The sequence below is a fragment of the Hipposideros armiger genome, unplaced genomic scaffold (genome assembly GCF_001890085.2).
Source record: "Hipposideros armiger isolate ML-2016 unplaced genomic scaffold, ASM189008v1 scaffold_135, whole genome shotgun sequence".
NCBI lineage: Eukaryota > Metazoa > Chordata > Mammalia > Chiroptera > Hipposideridae > Hipposideros > Hipposideros armiger.
The window spans coordinates 1,137,825-1,151,589 of record NW_017731485.1 but is presented as its reverse complement, the minus strand read 5'-3'; the positions used below and the strand labels follow the sequence as shown (position 1 = coordinate 1,151,589).

The following is a 13,765-nucleotide window of genomic DNA, read 5'->3' as shown; positions in this document are numbered from 1 at the left end:
TCCAGGTTGAGCTGTTGTTCAGCATCTCAGCTGCGGAGGGCAGTGTCACTGGCCCTCATATGTGGGATCCGAACCGGGGCCCTCTGGCATCTCAAGCGAGTTCTTAACCATCACGCCACTCGGCCGGCCCCACCCCTTACAGTTTTGATTACTGTAGCTTTCTCATCAAGGGTGAGACGGTAGAAGGTGTTGCCTGATTCTGGGTCAAAGCCTGGTAGCCTGCGGCTCTTGTTTTGAATTCACCAAGAGACAGCATCCAACGAGTTGGCAATAGGAGAAATACACACACAGGTGGTTTAAGGAGCCCTGTAGGTCCGCCTCTGCCCAGGTTTCTATCTTGTGTTTTTCCAGCTCACCCATGTAGAGCAAAGGCGGGTTTCTCGTAGAGATGCAGGATAATGATGACGTTGGTGATGGTCAGCGTGCCCACAAAACTTTGCTGCTTTCTTCCTGTCCCACAAAGGGACAGCTTGTACCTCATGAATCACCAGAGCAAAGAAAGCTCTCTTCACCCACAGGGGAGTGCCAAGGACATCAGGTCATAGCAGTGAGGAGACTTCATGAAATATACACACTATTGTTAGAATCTGGGGCCTCTTGAGAATGCTCACTTTTCAGAAACGATTTCCAGAAGTGACCATCCCCACTGCAAGAAGCACTGGCTGCATGTGTTCATTTTAGGAAGCTTGCTCCCTTTTATTTATTTTTTTCTTTTTTTAAAATTTTACTGGGGAACAGTGTGTTGTTCCCGGACCCATCAGCTCCAAGTCACATTGTTGTTCCAATCTAGTTGTGGAGGGCACAGCTCAGCAGCCCTTGTGGGGATTGAACTGGCGACCTTGCTGTGATGAGCCTGTGCTCTAACCACCTGAGCTCACCGGCCGCCCTAATTGTTATATCTTCTTGATGAATATCCCCACTATGTGGAGAGAGTGGATTTAGAAGCTTTACCAATTATCATGGGTCCCAGTTTCCGAGAGTAAATCGGAGAGGGTAAAATAGAGAATATATTCTCTGTGCCTCTTGACGTTCATCAGTTGCTATGATAGATGCAATAAGAATGAATCCTATCCTCTGACCACTTGAGAATAACATTTTAGGGTAAGGAATTGCCTCTTCCTTGAGGCATAAGTCAATGAGTAGAGCCGGGTAATGATAGACCAGGCAACCATCAGATACAATGTTGTAAATTAGGTCCTGTCATATTGTACGTCCGTAATAACTCAGCTGTCACTCGGCACACTTTTGCATCTTTGCCTGGAGAGCAGAAAAAAAGAAAATTTAGGCTGACATCACAGACAAGGTAAAACTCCTGGGGTGTGGGGAGAAGGAACGACGTGAAAGAGAAGATTCTTAAGTCGGGTGCTGAAGGGTGAGCGAAAGTTCACCAAGGTGACCAGGGGAGAAACAGGAGAACATTCCAGACAGAGGGAGCAAGAGGAGCAGACACAGACACGGAGTCGCGTACACGGGGAGCTGAAGGTCGCGTGGTGTGGCTGGGGGCACAGCGGCAGGAAGCGGAGGTGGGAGAAGAGGGTTGGGAGCCAAAGAACATGGTCTTGAAGAGCCACACCAGCCTGGGAGCAGGTTTCTGCTTAGCCTCTTTCTGGCTCTGAGACCCTGAGCAAGTAAGTGTGCCGTCGTTGCTAATTCCCTGTCTGCAAACTCACGGTAACGACGCTAGAGCTCCCCTCGTAGGGTCGTCGCGAGTTTGAAATGAGAGAATACACCTGAGATGCTTACAGTGACACCTCATGGTACCACCTAAGGTCTCAGTGGACACATAGTGTTGTTCTTGCTGTTGTCATTTTCCTACTCAAGAGACGCGACTGGCTTATATGCCAAGTCAAAGAGTCTGGTGTTTCTAAAATGTGGTCGGTTTGTCTACTAAACAAATGGTCCTCGAGTCGTTTGGCAGCTTCTGTGACCTAGGCAATGGAAAATGACGCGCTTAAGAATTTTATGAATTTGAAACGGAAGAAAAATGATCAAATACCATTCAATTTTTAATACTGGTTCAAGCATGCAGATAGCTCAGATGCGTTCAGACTCTTAACAAGGTGTAGTGAAAATTCGTTTGCTAGGATATAGTTTGTTTTAGCGACATCATTTACATATCGTGTGTGTACCCTTTGCGTTTTTTTTTATTTTTATTGTTACTATTATGTTGTGTTTCAGCTCTGATTCACAAAAGTGGATTAATGAGTACAGAGTGGCTCACTGAAGTGTAAAAGCCATGATAAAAATAGTAGGCGAAACACTGCAGCGAGGAAGCGTAATTAGTGAACAGGACTTCAGGATGTGTTAGGACAAGAGCATCTGTGAATGTGACGGTTTCACCCAGGCAGCTGAGAGGAAATGTGTGAATGGGGAGTGTGGCTATGAATATCTAAAATCATTTCTCCCCGTCTTGTGTCTGATGTACACTCTGGTAGAAAATGCTGTCAGAGAGTGTCATGATGCTCTCTCAGAGATTTCACATCATTTCCAAAATAGAATAACCTTCCTGGTCAACCAGTACTCTTTCCTGGACCAAGTACAAAGTCACATGTTCTGGTGTGAAATTGATTAGTCTTATTTCTCAATGCGAAGAGGTGAAAACAGCAGCAAGTCCTGCTTGGAATACCAGCCTCAAATTTGGGACAGATAAAATGTTACGAGAGAAAGCAAAAAGTCGCCCTCAGCAAGCCTTACGAGCGATAGGGTTGTATGCTGCATCGCATTGAAATATGGTGGAACCGTTATTGTTGCAACGAGGACCGCCAATAGCTGTTGAACAGTTGAGCAAAACCATCCGTGAACCAGCTGTTTGCATCTCAGTGGCACATATACAAATGATTTCCAGTTCTATTTATCCATTAATCGAATATTATTTTGTGAGACATCATGCTCATTAGAAGTGTACCTGAGATCGTGCGGACAGAGCACCAGTCACATGTCCGAGAAAGAAAAGTTTGGTGTGTCACTATCTGTTGCTATCATAATGCAAAACAGTAGCAAATCCAGCCACTTAATAAGAATGATTTATCTGGTGAGTCTGTAGGCCAGGCGGAAGAAGGCTCACCCGGGGCTCCTAGATAAGATGTGGGCGGGGCCGGCTACATAATTTTTAAAGCTCAGTGCAAGATAAAAACGCAGGGCCCCTTATTTTAAAAGTATCAAAGATTTCAAGACGATGGCTGCAGAGCCAGGCATGGAGCCTTTCTTAGCACAGGACCCGATGTGACTACAAATGTCACGTGGCCACGAAGCCAGCCCTGGCTCTGGGTCGTGCAGACAGCTCTGCTGCTCTCGGCTGGGTTTTCACGTGTCTGGGTAGGAGCAGGCTCTTGGCTAGTCTGGGGTAGACGTAGCAGGGACAAGTGGGGTAACTCAGCTTGACCCCATGGGTCTTATCCTTCAGCAGGCTGGCCCATGCACGGTCAGCATCAAAGGCGCATGAGCAAGAACCAGCTAGCCCGAACCTACAAGCACTTTTCAAGGCTCTGTTCGTGTCACGTCATTCACATCCCATTGGGTCACAGCCGGTCACATGGCCAACTCCAAGACGGCGTGGGTGGGTGCTACAACATCATATGGCAGAGGGCATCGGTACAAGGAGGCGTGGAGAGTTGGGGCCGTTTTTGTCATCCACTTCCCTTGCTACTCGAAAATCGTTGTATCTGAGTGCAAAATTGCCCAGCTCTTTGCTTACTAGGAACAACGGTGCATCTGATCCCTATTAGGTGTTGAAAAAGGAAAGAAAATCATTAGCTTGATGGGGCCTCAGTCGCCGAGTGTATGTCTTTCCTGTGTGTTTTGTGGAGAGATGGGTGACGTGTACTCAGACCGTTTCTCCACACAAAAGCATGCCGGTCGTCCAAGGGGAAGGTACTCATGTAAAGAACAGAAATGAGGAAAGAGATAAGATGCCTTTGCAACACTCACACCGCCCTGAACGACCAGAAACCACAACTCCGGTCCTTGTTGTCATTATCAGAGCTGTGAGCAAACATTATCTCTGTGATTTTAAGTGGGGTGTCAACAGGCTGTGCTCAGTAGCTTGAAAAGCTTGATGTCCCCCGTTGCAGGCCCAACACAATGGGACTTTCAGTGCTGAGGATACGAATCGGGAAGTTGAACTATGATGAAGGTGGCTTCGTAGGCAGGCACTGGCTCTCTCCTACAGCGCTGGAGTGGAGAAAGGAACCAATGGCGCGTCACTGGTCATATTTAAAAACCATACACAATTCTAGAAAACGTGGAGAAGTGTTTTCCAGATCTGAACGCAAACCAAAAACATTAGAAAGTCACTCGCAACTACCACCCACGTTGTAACATCCGACCTTCCCGCCGTTGGGTGAGGTATGTTCTTGGACGCAGCGGCTGGTGGAAGTGGTCTCAAGCAAGAAACTTTACCCCTGCTGTTAGGTGTATTCAAATGTACGAAACTATCGGTCAGGGACGCCGAGCATTTGCTGCCTTATCTAATAGACCATACTTCTTAGTCCGTGCTTTCCAACCTAATCGGACAAAAATAAATTGGCTCCGTCATTAATCCATATGTACACACTTGTACATATATGGACAGTGACATGTGTATTGCATACGTTAATGATTGATGACAAACAGCAGTTTTCCTGTTGCTGATTTGATATTTCTCACCATCTGACTTTGGCTATTTCAGCTCTCCCCACCCAAATGAAGGACCTGAGTATATTCAAATGCTTCTTTTTAATAGGGCTGGTGGACTGTGCTATGCACCCCCTTGCTACTTGTTCCCCGAAATTTGATGACCCAGTATATGGAAAGCACACTGCATCCCTTGCAGTGTGAACTTCACTTCCAAACTCGGACTCAGGAGATAAATAGGATCGGAGAACAAGAGGTACTTGAATACTATTAATTTTTAAGTTGTTATAGCTTAATTTTATTATTTAAAAAAATTGATGAGTTATTACCTAAAGTGGGAGGTTTGACTGTGCTCCAGACAGCCAATCAGTGCTTTTTAGGGACTGAGAATTTAAGAAATGCTTCTGTGCTTTAGGTTATGGGGGGCGGGGGGACATTGAAAGATGCAAAGGTTTTAAACAGAGGGGAAAACATGGTCGGGAACGCAGTGCTGGGTTTGGAAGGCGGTGCGTAAAAAAAAAACCTCGATGCTGGCAGACTTGAATTTATTTTAATCTTTCCACAAGTATGTGAATGCCAATAACGGAGCTCAGATTTCAGGGTATAAAAAATGAAAAGACTGCCGTAGGCCCTCTTGTGCAGACCCAGCCCAGTGGGAGTGATCACTGTTCAAACACATTCCCCAAATGGTTCAATGACAGCCGTGTTAGGTGCTGATGAAGAATCAGGGGTGGACCTGAGATGTGGTGTGGAGGTAGCGGTGACCTTTTTTAGAGAAAGGTCAAACGTGGAGGCGAGGGAGGAAGGTGTTAAAAGATGGGTCCAGCTCCTGGGGTAGAGGATGGGTGATTCGCAGAGAGAAGGAATTGCAGAGCAGGAGTGGATGTGCAGCCTTTGATGACTGATGAAGTTTTGGACATGATGAACTTGACCTGCCTCTCAGATATGGGGGACGATTGTCCAGAAGGCAACGGTGTACGTAAACGTGGAGACAGAAATCTGTATCTGGGACATAGGATGGGCGTGTAGCTGAGGAGACTGACTCCGTCTGTCTACTGCCCTTCATAGCTCTTTCTCCAGCCGGCCAAGGCTGGTTCCATTGGGCTGGATGTCTTTTTTTTTTTTTTTTTAAGATTTTATTGGGGAATCGGGGAAGGGGAACAGACAAGTTGCTGTCCTTTTGTTCTTCAGTCTAGTTGTGGAGGACGTGGCTTCACTGGCCCATGTTGGTATTATCATTGCGCTCTTCCCGGGCAAGGCAGATCGGTTGCCAGCATCTGGACGGCCGCTCATGGCGGCTCACAGCAACCCACTGCAGCAGGGACTGCAGCCTACACTGTCACCGGCGACTCATGGCAGCCCAGCTGCAGGTCGAGCTGTTGTTCACTATCTTAGCTGTTGAGGGCGCAGCATCACTGGCCCTCACGTGGGATCCAAACCAGGGCCCTGCTGCTCAGAGCTGGCGTCCCAAGCCAGCTCTTAACCAACATGCCACTCGGCTGGCCCTGGATGTCTTTTTCAACCAGTTTTCATGTTTCAACCTCCCCTTGGAACCCACCCATTTTGGCTTAGCTTTTTATTTTTTTTGCACCTTAAATCTATGTTTCCATTATGGAAAAAAAAACCCAAAAAACGTTTTTGGGCTGTCCAGCCTCCGTTCACCCTGCTAACAGCTCCTGGTTTTGCTTGAGGTCCCCCTCTCCCCCACACTCTCGCCCCATGTCCTTCTGGGAGTATTGACACTACCCCAAGTTGGGGGCAGCGGTGTGTATGCATGTGATACAGGCCTGGCCAATCAGAGACTCCTGGTCACAGTGATTTAGGGATGAGCACATGCTCAGAGTGGGGAAAAGGGATGCCATGAAACTTCCCTTGAAACTCCTGGAAAAAAATCCAGAGTTTTCCCTCTTCATGCTGAAAGGACAGAGGGACAATATTTCTCCAGTAATCTTGTCGTCATGAGGGAAATGGATTTTGGTAATCTCGTTTGGGTTCTGTCTTTTAACTGGGGAAATTAACCCATGAACAATGGTTGTGATGAACAGTTTCTCCTGTTGAATTTATTTGTTTTTATTTTTCTAGCGCGGTGGTTCTCAGGTACACACGCCTGACCCCATCCCAGAGATCCTAATTTATTTGGTCTGGGATGTGCTCTGCGCATCAGCATTTTTTAAACCCTCCCCAGGTGGTTCTAACGTGCAGCCAGGTTTGAGAATGACAAATCTAGTAGTCACTCTTGATTTTTGTTTGTTTTTAAAATGTATTATTATAACATCGCACCTATACAGAAATATAACACACAGGAAAAAAAAGGACATAAAGTAAACAAAGCTTAACATTTTTCCATGGAGAAATGAACTGTGACCAGTACCCCAGACGCCTCCTGCAGGACCCACCTCAATTTATCTTGCGTCTCCTAACAGACGTCTCCCACTTGGTATCTAGACTTTTCTCTGCGTCCACTGCTTCTCTAGAGCAATTCAAGCCGTAACATATTTTCAAGCCCTTTCCTGCCCCAACTCCAATGTTGAAATCTTATGAAATTCTAGTTCCAAGTTTCCTTTTTTTCCCCCCCACAATCTGTGTATCCACATTTATTTAGAGATAGCCATACGTTTTACTAGGTTTTCGAAGACACTGTGTGTCTGGCATTTGTGGCATTGGAAGCTGGAGCATACGTCCAAATGATAATCTCTTGTTCTTACCTCAGGGGCCAGTTCCTGGGGTGATAAGCGAGGGAGGGACATGTACCCCCAGACCAGGTGGCTGATAGTCTCCAGGTAGATGTATTCTGCCCTTCCTGGTCGCTGAGTGTTTGCAGGGCATTGCTGGCCCCCTCTTGCAGCCCCTACCTTCTTCTGAAGTGCCCCACCTTGGAGAGCTACCCACATGGCTGTGACAGGGTCGGGGACAACCTTTTTTCTTCCTCCCCAACCTCTGCCACCGCTGCCACAGAGACCTTGCTGAAAAGGGGCTTCCGCAGGAAGAGTGTGGACACCCTGGGTGTGTACCCCGGGGCTTTATCCGCCTGGAGCTGACAGCCAGGAGGGGCTGTCCGACCAGCCAGGTCAGAGGCAGCCTGGCATTTCACTACCTTCAGGACCGCCCCGGGGGGCCTCCCTCGCTTCTCAGATTTGTTTACACTGACCTTGGACTCCCCCCAGTCTTCCTGGGGAAGAAACCTTCCCCGGGGAGTGCTTCGTGCCAAGCCTGTCTCCCCTGGTTTTGCCATTGACCTGAACCCTCCTATATTCTATCTTACAGGAATTCCTCCCCAGTCCTAATTTATTGATAGGACTCTTGCTGTGTTTTTTCGGCAGTTATGGATCCTGATGCGAAAGTTACATATGCATATAAATATGTGTATATTTCCGTCATTTTTGTGGAAATTTGGGACGTGAACGCTGAGAAGATAAATTGGCGAGACTGGCATAAGATGGCGTCTCCCAGGGAACAGCCATATTTTTAGCAACTAAATTTGGGCCTTACTGCATACATGAGCACACGCACTGTGACTTGTTTTTGAACTAATGCTGAATTTATTGAAGTTGTAACTCCAAAAACCTTTGTTTTTCCTAAGCCTGTAATATACAACTCACAGGTCATATTACCGTATTTATAAGTCTAGCTGTATCTTATTTGCAGTTAAGGGCTAATTTTTTGTTGTTGTTTTTGTATCCCCGCTAAATGAGCCGGTCAGTTTGACGTCATAAATTCCCCTAAATATTTAACATCGTGTACCAGCTTGACTAATTCCATTCCCTTAGCTTTTGGCATTTTTACCCACAATTACAAATTTGATTCTCTCTGGCGCTCCACACCTCTGAGGAGACAGACTTAGAAGGGCAAGGGACAGAATTGCGAGCCCTGAGTCAGTATTTACAAAGCTAATAAGTGTGGAATTATTGACTAAGCCAGAAGCTTTTAAGCATCCGCTTTCAACCTCAGTCCATCACGTTCTCTTAAATGGTTTTAATCAGAAATCTTCTTACATCAATCAATCTCTCTTCACCCACCTTCCTGCTCATGTCCCCTGTTATTGGTACCCTCACAACTAAAAGCTGCCCGATTATGCCTCTTGGCTTTGGTTTAAATTTATGCCCACAGATGCCCAGTGGCCCGAGGACTGCCGTCCAGCACCTCATCCCCCTAATACACTCACGGTCCTGTTTCCCGAAGGCGCTTCCTTTATTCCTGTTTGGAAAAGGGCGGAGGATGGTCCTTCCTTAATGAGCCCTTTTGCTTCTTTGTAAGTTATTTTTCCTGTAACATTATTATGAGTTTTGGTTGTGGTAAAGCACACGTAATGTAAAATTGACCGTGTTAATTAACGCTTCCTAAGTGTCCCAGGTGATTCTTCACAGCTTGCCTCCCTCCTCTCCGTGGAGGGTCTCGCTACATAATTGTGAATATTAGAGGAATTAGAGAATGGTTTTCTTCCTTCCCGCTGCCTGATTTGCCAGCCTACCTGCCTCTGTGCCCGAGGCCATGGCTTCCCTCCGTTTTCAGTGAAAGGGTCGCCCACGCTAACAGGGCCCCGCTCCACCATCCTCCGGCTGTGCCTGCCCTGTGAGGGGGACATGGCCACATGGAGCTTGTCCCCTCCCCGGCCTCACTTAGGGGGCCTAGGTCCCTGGAATTCCCTTTCTAAATGGCCCAAACCAGCTCCCACGGCCTGCGAGGGGTTGTTCTCAGAGCCAGGGGCCGTGGTGTGTGACTGTCTACCTGGGAGAGGATGTCTGCGAGGGTGGAGAGCTGGGGGGGGGGCGAGTAGGTGGGGCTTGGATGTTCCCTCTGCAGGGAGCGAAGCAGAGGGGGTGCAGCCAGGGGACCGGTTCTCTCTAAGCCAAGTCACTCTGGCAAGGGACTCAAGGAATCAGAGAGATTGCTAATTTGAACCTCGCCGTTAGATAGATGGTGGCTGTGCGTTTGTGGAGGGAGGGAGATGATATTCTACTCAGCAGCTTGCTTGGCGGCTCACGTCTGGACCCTGAGACGCACGGTATGGAGGCCTCCGCTTGGCCTGCTGGCCCCATGACTGCCCACTCCAGCCGGATGTTTGCAAGTCCCGTGAACCCTCTGCGATGACGGTCCCTGGTGGCCTTCGGTTGGGCCACGTCTCCGCCGGCATCTTTCTTGACCTGTGAGCAGCCGGTGACACGACCCCTTTCTTCCCTTGAGTTCCCAGATATCCCACTGTCGCTTGCGTCCTGCCCCCCCCGACCCCACCCCCAGCATCTTCCTGCCATCCACCCAGGTGTCCAGTCCAAACCCAGGAGTCCTCTCGTTGCCTCGCAGCACACACGCAGTCAGCCCACACTTAGGGTCTCTGGCCCCCCATTTGCAACTCATCCCCCGCTGCTCACTGCTCTTCACTAACGGTTTCCCAAGTCAGGACCATCTTCCCCTGGACCATCTATCATCCACTCGGACCCCTCCTCTCTGTGGACTACACCGAACAGCAGCCCCGTGGACTTTGAAAACCACAAATCAGACCGCAGGACGAAACCTTTCGGCGACGTCCCTTCACACTAAAGTGAAGCCCAGACTCTCCCACGTGCTCTACCCACGAAGCCCTCCACCCCCCTGCTTTCTCTCTCCCCGCTCCCCGCCCTGCCCACCACCGTGCCCGCTCACTCAGGAACATACCAGGTACCCCCTCACCAGGTTCCTCTTCGTCGTAGTTATCGATCGCCTTGAAACGTCATATTAGTTCTGGGGCTGATTTGTTTTCTGGGCCCGTCTTCTGCGTCAGCCTTCGGGTCCATGAAGGCAGGACCTCGCCTGCCTTGTTCATCACTCTGCAAACAGTGTGACAATTTGATCAATCCCTTTCAAGATAAATGCACGTGACGTATATGCAATTCTTTGAAGGGTTTCACATGCCTCCGATAATATGTAAAACCCACAAATTATCACGAGGACTACAAAAATTCACCGCTGAACTGAACACGATGGTATGAGTACCACAGGTTTCTCGTGTTTTTCTGTCGTCCCTACACTTGTTTTTGCATTTTCCCACGTTTGTCAAGTCACCTCCGTAGTAAGAGAGCAGCGTTAGCTTCTCAGGCCAGCCGAGCTTCCCAATTTAGGAACTTCAGCCGGAGGTTCCAGGCTGTAACCAGGGAATCGGGGTGTGCTTTCCGGGGCTGGGCAACAGCCCCCGTTTCAACCATCTTAAACCCATCTCGTGGTCAAGCTTCACTGACCTGTCCGTGGTAAATATCCAGCCTCTGCCTTTTCACCTAGAATGTATCACAAAATCCACAACCTAAGCATCATTCGTTCTTCACGTTTAGCCGGCTTCAACAATCTCGTTCTTCATAGTACTTTCTTGTTTCAAATTTGCAATCCTGGTACCTGTACCTTTCACCTAGATCGTGTTATCTGTGGGAGTCTGTGCCTCCTTCACCTGTCATCACTCATCATCCCGTAAACACCCCATTGTGTTGGTGTTTGGGGGAGACTCTTGCTGTGTGTGTATTGATTCTGTAAACTTCCGGCATCCTCCGTGTTCCTGATCGCCTTGGCAGGGTGCTCCTAGGTTTCATGCACGGAAAGACAATTTTGGTCTCCTTATTTCCAACAGCTCTGCCTTATTTTGTTTCCATGGTTTTTGTTTGTTTTTGCCTGAGCGTCCAGAGAAACGTCACGTGACAGCGGCCGCTCACATCCTAGTTTCGTTTCTCCCCTTAAAGAGAGAGCACTGGTGTTCTGTTGCTAAGCGTGATGTTGATGGATGACCTGAGGTCCTGTGGCATCTCTTCCTTAATTCACTGCTTCCTTACTGGTCCTCATCCAAGTGCGCTGGGCCTGGCAGTACAGATGAGCACCGAGGGCCCCCCGAAGAGCAGTTTGTGCGGCGTGGTGCCATCAAAAGACACACTGCGGCGCTCTGCCGAGAGGCGTACATGTGGTGGGGACACTGATGAACATGTGCCAAGGGTTTTCATCCGGAATGGAGGGATGCTGAATTCCCTTTTTAATGCTTCTCCAGCGTTAAGTGATGTAGGGTTCTTCTTCTTTGACTTGTTGGGGTGATTTAGCACATTAATATATTTCCATTCAAGAAATACTAGAGTGCAATACTACAGCAAGCCAGGCGTTTTCCTACCATTGTCACAGTCATTGTGTGACTTTTGTAAGGTGTTGTAGGGCTTTGTCATGTTTTTAGTATCGATTGGTAAATAGGAAATGGTTTCTACAGCACTGGGATGAATTTTGCTTAATCGTGGCCTGCTCATCTTTAATTTTTAATTTCTAAATCAATGGCTCTTATTATTAAGGAATCAAACGATGCAAAAGCGAGTAACGTGAGAAAGTTCCCATCCGATTTCCCTGTAGCCTCAGGGATATTCCCTAGGGATGGATAGTTCCGGGGCTTTTTCTTTTTTCAGTTTTAGGAAGCTTTTACAATTCATTCGCAAGCATTTTATGTAGGATTCTCTTATCGGTATTTGGGGTTGGGGTACAGGTGTCACAGTGGAGAAGCCACCCCTGGCGCCACACCAGGCTGGCCTCTCCTGCTAAGTGACACTTGGTGGCAGTTCTTGACCCCTGTGTTCTGTGTGGGCAGCGTGGTGTTCCCTCCAGCTGTGGGCGTGCCGGGCGCCATGCAGAGGTAGCTGGGATTCATTTTTTCCACAAGTATTCATTGAGCACTTGCTTGGCTCCATGGGACTTACACGCCAGGCAAGGGGCAACTGGTAAACCAAATGAATGAGTGTGTTTGGTGGTGATAAGAGCCAGGGAGGGAACGCAGGGAAGGGCGTGGGGAATGGTCCCGGGAGAGGGCACCCCAATTATTGTGGGCAGGAGGGTCCCGGGTCGGGAGGAAGAGGACATGGCTGAAAGAGAGTGCAGACAGGAGGGAGAATGAATGATCTGGAAAGACTTACAGCATCAGTGGCTCTGGCAGAGATCACGTTGGACAAAAGACAGGCTCGTGAGCGTGCCTTCTGCACGCCTCGGTGTGTGTGTGCCGAGGACACAGACGGGCAACGCGGGGCCGTCTCGGACAGTGGGGACAGCAGGTGCCGAAGAGGCAGACACAGTGGGCACGTGGGCACGTCCTGTGTCTTCCTCCAGGGCTCTTATCCCCCAGGGGTTCTGTGTATGAAAATTCGCCACCCTGAACTTCCGTGGTGTGTGTGTGTTCTATACGAATGTTACGTGTCAACAGTTGATTATTATTTTTTTAAATAGTAATGCACTAACAGAACGCACCCCTTCATTCTCAGGTGTGAAAGCCGAGGCCCAGAGACGTGATGTGATTGGCCTGCAGACATGCAGCTCGTGGCAGAACCGGACCTGGAAGCCAGGTGCCCTGGCGCTCAGAACATTCCGCGGCCCTCGGAATGGAACAGGTACCGTTCCTCCCCTGGGGGCCATGGGTCAGTCCATTCTGCCCGGCGCTGCCTGGAAGCCTCAGCTCACAGCTCTGACAAGTCAGCGACTTAGGGACAAAATCAAAGCTGGGTATGAGGAAAAAGGTGAGGTTTGAAACCTAACCCTCATGATCCCAAGACAGAGAACAAGTGCCCTGCCCCGTGGCAGCAGTCGTCTACTCAAGGTGGCTCCATCTCTGGCCGGGTCATGTCCCTCTTCAGACAGCTTGGTGGTGAGACACCTTCTGGCTGTTGGGACAGCCAGGCCTCGTGCAGTGCAATTCACAGTATGAGGAAAATCAGGCCTCTTGCAGAGGATGAATGGGGGTCGGGGAAAAAGGGGGTCAGGAAGAGCAGTCGGGGGGCTTTTGTAGAGATATAGGAGGGAGTTAATGAGACGGCCTGGGGCCTGGCCGGCGGGACCTGCTGGGTGGGTGTGACATCACCTGGGTTAGTGGCTGGTGAAGTTGGTCCGCAGTGATGGCAGAAAAGGCAGACTAAAAATGAACACCTCAAAATGGGGAGGAGAAGAGGGCTCCTGCTTTCTGTGGGCCCGCTTGCTGTGTATATTGAGGGATGTTCTTAAGACCAGTGTTGACAAAGCGACTCTTCTACTGTAAGTTATCCTGTGTGTTTTACGTAAATGTGGGTACCGGTCGCTGCTGATGTGCGTTGCCCCTCGAGGAGTCTGAGCCAGTGTCTTTTTCAGCATTCAGTGATTATTTCTCGAGCACCTACCGTGCGCCAGGCACTGTTGCGGGCACCTC

The 13,765-nt window shown here is 49.0% G+C and overlaps 1 protein-coding gene across 7 annotated transcripts in view; it reads left to right on the top strand.

Annotated features, from left to right (window-relative positions):
* The window catches only part of TNRC6A (trinucleotide repeat containing adaptor 6A), a 142,734-nt gene that overhangs the window by 5,797 nt on the left and 123,172 nt on the right, over window positions 1–13,765 (top strand). For 6 of the 7 annotated variants that reach the window (XM_019649826.1, XM_019649822.1, XM_019649825.1 and 3 more), the window contains exon 2: window positions 12,852–12,977. In XM_019649826.1, coding sequence (XP_019505371.1) covers window positions 12,898–12,977 — 80 coding nt within the window. In that variant the 5' untranslated portion in view covers window positions 12,852–12,897. Of the gene's footprint in view, window positions 1–4,723; window positions 4,868–12,851; window positions 12,978–13,765 lie in introns of those variants that run through there. The other variant, XM_019649823.1, reaches the window with a different exon arrangement.